Below are 11,323 nucleotides of genomic sequence, written 5' to 3'. Positions count from 1 at the left end.
GCTCCCTCACAGTGTTTTAATGTAACAAAGTACAAATACGTCATTACTTTAAGTATAAATATCTGTACTTTACATTGAAACAAACAAACATCAGGGACATAGTCCATATAAGGCTGTGGTCGGGTCATATATTTATTGAAGTTATTTATTTACTGAGAGACAGAGAGAGATAATCTAATCTACCAAAATGATTTGTAAACAATCAAAATGTTAACATGTGTAAATGTAAAATGTACCAAAACAAAAAATATAATTACTGTAACAAAATAGTGATTTAATTCATGTCTTCTCATTTTTTATTTAAAAAAACCAAACAAACAAAAGAACATGTAAATTGCCATTGTGTGATATTTCTAAAATAAAAAAAAAATCCCCAAAGATATGAGGTTTAAGTGGCTTTTGTTCCTTTTTCTGGAATGACACAGATATTTCTAAAATATTATACTGTACAATACCTTTGTTTGAAAATACATACAAGCACCATTGTGTACATCATAAATCACAATTTTACAAAATGACAATACATCTAGCTTTAATCTCTAAGCAACACTTTCAAGTAAAACTTAAACCTCATATATTATAAGACAAATTCCTCACAATTCCCCAAAAAATATCACAACTAGGATATGTTACTGAAAACGAAATGGCTTTAAACGTAAAAAAAAACCCACACTTTTTGATGTGGCTTCAATTCACACACTTTGCTTTTGTAAAACTTGGTCAAATAAAGATACTAATTGAATTGTGATGACATTCTACTTTATAATGTATATTTTATATAGCCATACACTGAAGTTTCGTAGCAGTTCAAAGTATTAAGCATCCTGTATGTGGTACAAAAACATTTGTAGTTTCTCACTACAACCACTAGATGTCAGCCTGACACAATATTTACTGTGACTGTTTTGTTTGAAAAGGCACACGGTGGTATAGAGAGTAATAGTATGTACAAAGGCTATATAATACCAATGGTAATAAGACAAACTTTATTATTAATTAATTATTATTATTATTATTATTATTATTATTGTTATTATTATTATTATTATTATTATTATTATTATTATTATTATTAATAATAAATTTTCATTATTACCATTGAAAAACAATCACTCCCTTAATCGATTAGTCATGCCTAGTGCTATGAGGAGCCTCTGGTGAAAGGCGGCTATCCTCTCCTTATGGCAATGCCACTCCAGGATACAACACGAGCGCAACATGCCTCTGCGGATAAAGAGTGAGCGAGATAACTTGTAGTCGTGCACATCCTGCAGAAAGACCAGGACCACAGAGTCCCTGCTGGCTTCAATGACCTGGTGGAGTGCATGGTGGGCTGTAAATCTGGATGAGGGGGGAAAAGGAGCATTGAGACATATTTAAAAGCCCACTCAACATCATAGGTACGGCATAAATGGAGTATAAGTACAGAAAACACATTACAAATTGAGATAATATATTAAATGTAACGTGTGTTTGATTTACCTTTGACACCAGGGATCATTGAGAAGACTTTCAGAGATGACAAACACGATTTTCCTGGACCTTCTAATATTTTCCACGATGGAATTCAGCTGTGGCATTCCAGGGATGGCATCTCGATTCTCCAAGTAAAAGCTGCAATTTTCATTCTCTAAGGGAACTATCATCCTGTCCACCCAGCGCTTGTCTTCCTCTGTGTGTATGATGTAGGCATCGAACTCAAACTCCCTGCTCTCTTCAGCATTGGCATCACTAAATCCCAACGTGCGGCTGACCAGTATGTTCCAATAAAACTGAATTCTCCAGCCCTGGAATCGCACCAGAAACGCTGTTGCCATCAACACCATGACAGCTGTGCTGCTCAATATGTAAAGAGTCTGAAATGGGGTCATATCTTTGCAAGACAGTGTGTCAAACATCGTGATTGAATGATTATAGTAAGCAAGTGGAGTGTTGCACATATACTGGTCCGTGAGATCAGGCACAAATGTCCTGTTTGTGCTATTCAGCCATGTCACAAACCACAGGATGCTCTCACATGTGCAGTCAAAGGGGTTTTTGTCCATGACAAGTATGCTGAGGTTGCTCATTGGAGTTTTGAACACTTCAGGCTTCACAGCTGTAATCAGGTTCTTTTGTAGACGTAACACCCGCAATGATATCAGATCCTCAAAAATGGAGTCCTTCAGGTTGTTTAAGAGATTATTTGAGAGGCTTAGTTCACTGAGGTTAATCAAACCCCTCAAAGCCCCCTCTGGGATTTCATCCAGCCCATTACTGTCCATCTGTAAGGTCATCAAGTTCTGTGCCCCTTTGAGAAACATCACTGGCCCGCCTGGGTTGGCACTCTTCCACAGGCGAGCCAAGTTATTGTGTTGGAGCTTCAGCACCTTCAGGTTCACAAGTCCATCCAACATGCTCTCTCTGATATTAGCGATATTGTTGTTACTAAGATCCAAAAATGTGAGGTGGGACAAGGGCTTGAATGGTGAGGGATCCACGTCCACGTTCACAGCTGTGTTATTAAGACTTTTCCCCAAAGTCAGGACTCTAAGATTGGGCACATTAACAAATGAAGTGGAGCACAGTCTGACTTTCCAGTGGTTGTAGGTCATGTGAATCTCTTGGACCTGATTTAGGCCTTCAAACTCTTTTCCAGAGAGCGTTTGCTGTATGAAATTAAAATCTAGAAGAAGAATGGTGAGGTTTTTGAAAAATGAGAAGCTTCCAGGATTAATCTTTGCTATAGCTGTTCCAGTCAGATTCAACATTCTGAGAGGAGATCCCGCAAGTGAAACCAAGGTCTTGTCGGTGATGATTCTGAGTGATGAGTAACTGGCCCAACTCATGTCGATCTCTTTAAGACTTGTCAGGCCTGTAAATGTGTGCTCTGTGATTTCCTTCACTGCAGTTCTCTGTAATATTAAACTCTCTAGGGAGCTTAACGGTTGGAAAGTGAAATCATCAATGATCGGGGGGGCATGACCTTTCACCAGAGCTTTTGTCATTTTGAGTTGTTTCAGACTTTGGAGGCCTTGAAATGTGTACTTCGTAAGGTGCTTGATGGTGTTGTCGGCCAAAATTAGAGTCTGAAGTTTGGACAGCCACTGAAATGAGCCATCCTCAATTGTAACCATGCCATTCTGGGACAAATCCAGAAAGGTCAGATTTGTTTTCTGCAGTCCTGCAAAGGTTGTGTTTTTGAGCGTTACTAGCGTCGTCCTCCGAAGAGAGAAGACATCAATGGATGTCCCTGCCAGCTCCGAGCAGAGTTTGGAAATAAACAAACTGTCAGTTTTGCTCCCATCCAAGATTAAAGTGCGCAGGCCTGAAATGGGCTCAAGGCAACCAGGCTCCAACTGCAAAGAACAAAAAAGAGAAACAAAACAAACAACTGAAACTGCAGCCACAACTCCACTTCTGGTTCTAGTTTCAACAGCACAAATTCATTTCCTTTTTCCAGATGAGTTCCTTACAGTTTTTAGTGGCACGGACGAGAGATTGAGGGTTTGCAGAAAAGGGGAATGGTTCAGGAATGAGAAGTCGTCTTTCCTCAGTGTGGTGAATCCATTGAATGCCAGACTGAGGTTCACCAGGCTGGGTAGCTGAGGCTGAGTGCCCAGTTTGGCTGATGGCAGCTGGTTTGTGGAAACATCGAGGAACTCCAGGTTCTTTAAGGTGAATGAAAGAGAAAAGTTTTTTAACGTAATGTGCAAGAAGTGCATCAAATGGACAAATGTGTTTTTAAAACCTTACCTTTAGAGCAGAGAAGGGTTCTCCCTTCATCTTTAGCCTATTACTCGCCAAATTCAACTGTATCAGACTGCTGCAGAGATTCAGATCTTCCATCTTCAGCAGATGCACTTCATTATGTCTCACGTTAAGTGTCTGCAGAAGGGGCAGTGTGTGGCACAAATGCTCATCTAGCTTGGTGACACTGTTATAGCTGACGTCAAGGTGGAGAAGACCCGTGTACGGGTTTAGCGACGCAGGGGGAAGCCCCACCAGTCTGTTGTGAGACATATCCAGGCTTGTGATGTTCCTGGGAAGGTTTTGTGGGATTGTTCTGAGGCTGAGGTGGCTGCAGTCGGCTCTGCCGTCTGTCACCTGGCACGATATCTTCTTCTGGGAGGCCACGTCATGGTGCAGTCCCATCAAACAATAACAAATGACGATGAGCCACGGCGAGAGACGGGGATGAGGGGTAAACATACCTTCAAAAAGCTTCACAAAAAGAAAGATCGAAGAGTGAAATCTCTGTTAGACAACGACAAAGACATTGTTGTATCTTATAAAGTTAATATGTGTGCTGTTTAAACAGATAACAGACAACTTTGGTGTCCCTCCGTGGGTCTATATGTGCTATAATAACACGTTTAATCCCAGATGTTGTCTGTGTTTCACTTTTAAACATCACTAGTAAATAGTTACACTTCTTAGAGCAGCAGATTATTCATAACAGTCCAATATTCATTCTTTTTTTCCCACTTAGTTTTACTCTGGAGACAAACATCTTATTATTTAGCAGCCTAATGTCCTGATATGCTTTTGACTGCACAGTGAGTTCAACAGATTATTTATTTTTTATTGAAAAAAAAAAAAACTGCCTGCAACTGCTGAGCACAGGGTTGAAGAGAGTAGTGACAGTGAATCTAAAGCCTTAAAGCAAAAAGTTACTACAAAGCTGTTTTATTAACTGTTGATGCAAAATAACTGTTCAAGAATCCAACAATAACTTATCATCATTTTAAAAGCAGTCTATAGAAGTGTGTGTCTTCCATAGGCTTAAATAGTAACCATTTTATAATAATAATAACATTAATTAATACTACTCTATAATATGGTTACCTATACTTAATATACCCCAACCACTATCACTAACATTTTGAATGCACTTGCTGTCGAATGCTTACCAAATGTTGCCTTTGCATAATATCTGTTGTCTGAAGACCTGATAGAATTCAAGCAGAAACTAATTCCAGCATCACAACCTCTTCTCTTTGGGGTATGAAGAGTCTCGGCAGCACATGAAACTCGCGTTGCAGCAACAAAACAAGAACGTCAGGAAACGAGGAAATGACTGCTTTCACTTCCACATCAGTGTCTCTAGATCAAATGGAAAATATGAACCGCCTCGTGCAAGAGACAGAAATCTGACAAAACACAAACCAGGAACCGGAATTACTACGTATTCAAGGTTATTAAACAATCTTAAAGCCTGGGTGTTTCCCAGTTTTATATCAAAATGGCTTCAGACGTCGATGAGGACTTGGTAACACGTCATGCCAACCGTGTGATGTGTGTGTGTGCCAGTGTCATAGACTGGGCGTACAGGTATTTGATACAGGCGAGATCTTTACCGTAATCAATGTGATAAAAGCGCAGGTGGATACCAATTCAAAACGCTTGTTGCATAATCTCTCACATCTGTTCAAATGAACATGACTAAGTAGTATTTTTTTTCTAATGTTTTCTATTAAACATCCTATTGTATGCGATTTCAAATTGTGGAATAATTAGTGTAAGTTTAAGAGTAGACGTGCAAGACGTTTACTGTGCAAGGTCAAAGCTGCATTATTCGATTTTCAGAGATTTCGTGACTCAACCTGTTTGTTTGTGATGAGTCACTTATTCTGCAAAGGAGGTAAAACCAGGTTTGCTTTACAATGACCTGGAATATTCTGAGCAGTCACAATTTAAAGGGACACACATAAAAAGTGTACATATGTATGCAAGTTATGGATCTGCATCTGCAGTCAATCTCTTTTATAGAATCCAAACAGGATGTATTGTGCACACGCGCATGACAGTTACATATAGAGCAACCAAGTTTGTGTTCACATTGTAGCAGTCAGTCGCCCAAGATCTTATGCTTCAGCCCTTTTTCTTAGCAGATGCAAAAGCGATTCACTCACTCACTCACTCACCTGTCTGACAGACTCTGCAGCGGTCACTCGATGCAGAAGTAGCTCACACAATGATAAGTTTACCTTATTACACTACGTAATAATAATTTAAAAGCATATTAAACAAAAAAAATGCCTTTTGTGTCAATTATATTTTGAAATAACTTGATTATAACAACTGCTTGTGTCCTCGTTAACAATTCCAGACAAATGAAACTTAAGTCATCTGGGTTAGTTGGAAATAAACACTAGAGGGCAGTAAAGTACTATGTCTGCAGTAATCACTTTACTCTAAGTAGTCTTCTTTTAGGTGCAATATAACATAATATAATATAATATAATATAATATAATATAATATAACATAATATAACATAATATAATATAATATAATATAATATAATATAATTCTGTTTCTATGTTACTCTTTTGGTGGCAGCTCCATGTGGTGGTGTTGTCATGGGCCATGCAAAAGAGTCATTTCTAAAACTTAAATTGATTGCTTTATTTTTGATTGTTTGCCCTTTTTTTATCACCAGTTAAAAAAGGCACTTTAGAAAATAAATAAAAAACACCATATATATATACATAAATATAAAATAAATAATTAGTAAATAATTGAACTGTATATATATATATATATATATATATACAGTTCAATTATTTAATAATTATTTATTCATTTAAATATATTTTTCTAAAATGCCTTTTTTAACTGGGGATAAAAAAACGTATATATACGTATATATAAACGTATATATATATATATATATATATATATATACACTATATATATATACACTGTATATATGTATATACATACTGTATATATGTATGTATATATATTACAGTTCCAGGGTGGAAGACAGTGCATTACTGGCAGAGTCGAAACTAGTGCATGAAAGATTGGCAGCAATAAAAAAGCAGTAATTTTTATCATTAACAAGGATCTTCATGGATCGACATTATCTTTTAAGTGCACAGACGTGTGTGTCCTCTTTTAAAATAATTGCTTTAATGACCCATTGACACTTCACCCACAGAGATTATCGGTGATTGAAATATTCTCTGTCATTTTAAACCTTTAACCATATCATCGTGTCTTTGCCCTTGAACTGCAGAGTGATAATAGGTTGGTTGTATGATACACCCTACAGGATGATTTTAGCGTTGCATTAGTGAAAAATCTTTTTACTCAGTCAGTATAGTCCAACTCTTGGTTAAATATCAGTATAAAATTGTGTTCCTGGTCCACAGAGGATAAAAGGATAATAATTCTAACGTCACATATTCAGTCAAATATTCTTTATTATCTTTATCTAGCACCACCCTCTGTCCAACATTTGATTTGGTTAAAAACATTCCCAACAGCACTTTGTGTTTATAACATTTATTAACATATCAATGCTTTTGTTCCCCTCCCTTGCTCACTTCTTTCGCTAATGGATTTTTTTATGGAGGAGGAGGAGACTTGAGTGTCTGTGACATTTAATCGCAGCATTTTCTTTCTCTCTCTGTAGTAACTGGATTTATGCTGTGACTGAGAGCGACTGTGCTGCATCTTTGTTGGTGATTCAATGGTGCACAAAGCAGAAAAAAAAGTTTTTTCTCCATATCTATAGAGACACGCGGAGTATTATCTAGATATCTCTGCATCCCCTCCGTTGTCGATTTAATCTGTCCATCAGATTAATAAAACAGGTCCATCCTGAGACAGACCTCAGGCCATTCGATTGGTTTAGTTCAGTGTTAAGCCGAGGCTTACGGGGCTTTGTGCTGATGGCTGGGCCACTGAAGACCTGTGAAAAGTGAAGAGAGCTGTTGCACTGTGGTGGCTGAGTTAGTCAAACAAGGGGCAGATAAGGCTCCGACAGACAGAGGAGGAGGAAACACAGTCGTAAAATGAACAAAATGGACATGGAGCAGAATGAGCTGTAATGAGAACCAGTACAAATGATGCAGCAGGGAATTGTTGCCTTTCTGTTGCGCTGTAACACTTCAGATCGTGAGGTGCACTGTTAAAGGACCAGGGAGAGGGAAGGAGGCAAACAGAGACATGAAAGCTGTCAGGATTCAGGGGGAAATTAGGTTTTCAATGAGAGAAACTCGACTTTGTTGTCACTTGAGTGAGGGATTAAGAAGACAGAGAAGCATTCTTACTCTTGTGTGGATTGCATCGCTGTACATGTTTGATTTAAGCCTGACACTGGCTAGTGCATGTCACGCATAGGAGTGATTGCACTCAGGGAAAAGGGATAATGGGGGCGGGTGGGGGGGATTCATTCGGTGGCAATGTGTGTGTTTGTGCGTGAGTGTGTGCTTCACACTTCATCTTACTGGCTCGGGTAAATCTACTCGGTCTCATTTGCAGACTGAGTCGCTGGAGTGCTGGAATACCCTGAAACAAAAAGGTGAGTTTGCCCTGACACAGTTCTTCACTGCTACTCACACTTTGATATTAGCTCATGTTATGTAACCGTGTACGTTAACTCCCAGTGTAAATTGATTATCAGCGTAGCCACACACCAGAAAGCCTTGACACCTTGCCCTATAAAGATTATTTTAAGGTGGTGTACAGTATGTTGATATATTTATTATTTAAAATGCAACACTCAATTTAAACGCTGCATGATTCAAGAGGGCCAGATTTCATGCATTTATTATTATAATTATCAATAATAATAATAATACATTTCATTTTTAGCATTTTAAAGCACTCAAAGTCACCTTCCAGGCAGATTTTGTATACAACAGTATAACAGCACATTGAAATCATTATATACTGAGGGGTTTGAAACAGATGGATGGATAAAACAAATCAAAGTGAAGATGATAGTTTGAACAGATGTGTTTTCAGAGGGGATTTGAAAGTGGAAAGAGCGACTGAAGGCTTTGGACTCCATGGTAAACACTCTACTTATGCCAGACAGTGTACTGTGTTTATGCACCTGCACATCAAAAGACACAACTTCTATAAACATCTCACCTCTTTGGTTAATCGTGTGACAGCAAAAGGTGGATATTGAAAATGAAAGTGTGTCTGTCCGAGAGCAGCAGTGTGAAAAATGAATATAAGAGAAGGGAGAGAGAGAATGTTTGCTAAACGTCAAGTAAAGTAAAGTGTCATCACCGGCATGTCTGTCGGGTTCCGCTCCATTTTCAGTCGTCTATATTTTAACTGATCCACTGCAGAGACTCACTTTTCTTCTCCTCTGGTCGTCTTGTTTTTGAGAGGGGTCCTGAGGCTTTTTAGGTTTGGTACTGTTCAGTATCGCAGTAGTAAATTGATCTCTGTAACCTTTGATGGTCATCTTACTATAATACACGTCAGACATAACAGAACCTTTAAGGGAATTTAGTCTTGGTCATCTTACTGTCATCTTAAGTCTTTGTCAGCTAGATTTTGCTTTGATATTTAAAGAGGAGCAGGTGCAAATTCCGTTTCATCCCCACATGAGGCTGAAAAAGTAGCAGGAAACACAGGATAACAGTGGAGAGAGAGAGAGAGAAGGTGATGAACATACAAGGAGAGGTGCAGGCAGCAGCAGTAATGTTGTAGCATGTTCTCTCTGTCCTCTGCAGAAGAAGAAAAAAAAACCCACTGCAGTATATCTCCCCCTCCCCAGTTTGCTGAACAATGATGTTTGGAGGTCAGACTCCCAGCCCCTGACACACAGCTCGTCCATGGACACAAGGGTTATTACACCTCGCAGGGAGGGAGGGACAAGCGATCAGAAGTGATGTATAGACATTTAGATTTCAATCACATGCAGACAGAGCAGGACAGAGCATGCATGTATTATGCCGACCAGAGTTTGTCCTTCACTGACTGAATTGAACACACCCACTGCGTAGATGACTCCACCATGTGTCACACTGCATGTGAGACAACACACAATTCAATGTTGCACCCGCATAGAAGCTTTTATCCCCGTGTAAGCTCAGTTGAACCCTAGTGATAGAGCACATTTCTATACATTCAATGTTAAAGTCACTTACGCCTGCTGTATCCATGTTATATTTATGTTTACTCCAACATTAGCTGATTGTATACTGTAGTATATGTGCTTCTCATCACAGCTAGTGCTCACCAAGTGCTGACTTGCGTGTCTTCTCACTATAAGTGATCCTCGGGGGGCTGACACAACATCAATACTTGACTGGAATCAGCAGCATGGATCTACTACTGTGCTGTTAACTCTCTGCAGTGCAGGGTGGGAGCTGCGACTGCAACTCTATTTTCATCATGGTAAATAGTTGCATTATTGCTGTGATGTCTAATTAGAAAGGGGGTATTTGGCTGCTCGTCTTTTTCGTATTTAAAAGAGATAGATTGAAAATGACTCTTCAGATCACCGAGCATGAACCAAAACAGTGAGGCAGTGGGACATAAAGCCAAACTCAATTATCTGATCAATACAAAAAAAAAGAGCCCGCTGAGGGTAAGTGATAATTCTCAGTGAGCTCATCATTAGAAGTTGCCTGTTTTACATACACACTTGATTTCTAACATTTAAATAGCAATTAGAACAACCAGATGTCACTGTAATAATTATCAGCTTTGCAAATGTTTGTTAGGGAGCATTTGAGTGTGTTTTTCTCCCTGAAACCACTTTGACTAAGCTGAATTTCAGTCTCATTCAACGACGACTCTTCTGTGAGAAGCTGAGACCACTGTTTTTTTTTGTGTCGTGAAAAAAGCTGTGAGACAAGTGGCCTTTTCAGAGGCAGACTGCAGCTTTCTAACACCAGGCAGTGAATGTGTGGAAGGAAGACAGAGCTACTGTTTGTGCCAGAACCTTAAGCTTTGGCTGCAAGAGTCTGGCAGTGAATCCAGCTTATCAGTGATAGTTAACAGATGGGACTTAATGTCTTCTTCATTTTAATAGCGATGCAGGTCCAGTAAGTGTTGGAGGTGATTTTTTTTTTGTATACAAATAAGGATATCAGTGTTTAACAGAGTTTAGTCAAGTTCATCCACCACAGCTGAATGCACAAATATTTCTCTGGGTCATGTGGTCAACACCGATTTAGCGATTTAGGTCTCTCTTGATGGCGCAGTGCTGTTTGTTACCAAAGAAGGAAGAAATTCAAGGGTCACATTCCTCATCCCAGAAACCCCTGAGCTGCGGCTGATCACTTTGCCCCAAAGGGAGCAGAACAATTTAGTGCTGTCCATAATGTTATTACAGTTTCCTGTGTTGTTCCATGTGTTTGTGCTAAAAATGTTCTCAAACATGACAGGATACTAAAGGTTAGAACGGAAAGTATTTTGATAGCATGATGACTTAGACAGCCACCGGAGGAAGCAAATGAAAAGTCTTTCATTTTTACACCATCTCTCATCAGAACATTGGACATTGTTGCCTCTAAAATTGTGTACCAGCACTACTTTGTGTTTGGTTCGTATTAATCTCCTCCTGTTGGGAATGGACGTGCT

At 39.0% G+C, this 11,323-nt stretch overlaps 2 protein-coding genes across 2 annotated transcripts in view; one reads left to right on the top strand and one right to left on the bottom strand.

Annotated features, from left to right (window-relative positions):
* Window positions 1-1,040: 1,040 nt before the first annotated feature.
* tlr3 (toll-like receptor 3) lies at window positions 1,041-5,260 on the bottom strand. The gene is made up of 5 exons (XM_058641743.1): window positions 4,893-5,260; window positions 3,736-4,203; window positions 3,456-3,650; window positions 1,483-3,338; window positions 1,041-1,341 (listed from the first exon to the last, which is right to left on the bottom strand). The coding sequence occupies exons 1-5, from the start codon at window positions 4,908-4,910 to the stop codon at window positions 1,110-1,112; spliced, it is 2,769 nt and encodes a 922-aa protein (XP_058497726.1). The 5' UTR covers window positions 4,911-5,260; the 3' UTR covers window positions 1,041-1,109.
* A 2,952-nt stretch (window positions 5,261-8,212) lies between these two features.
* Window positions 8,213-11,323, top strand: part of sorbs2a (sorbin and SH3 domain containing 2a) — a 58,464-nt gene continuing 55,353 nt past the window's right edge. The window contains exon 1 of the mRNA XM_058641726.1: window positions 8,213-8,294. The gene's annotated coding sequence lies outside the window, so the exon portion shown is untranslated. The remainder of the gene's footprint in view (window positions 8,295-11,323) is intronic.

The sequence above is a fragment of the Solea solea genome, chromosome 10 (assembly GCF_958295425.1).
Source record: "Solea solea chromosome 10, fSolSol10.1, whole genome shotgun sequence".
Lineage (NCBI taxonomy): Eukaryota > Metazoa > Chordata > Actinopteri > Pleuronectiformes > Soleidae > Solea > Solea solea.
This window is presented reverse-complemented; position numbering and strand designations above follow the sequence as displayed.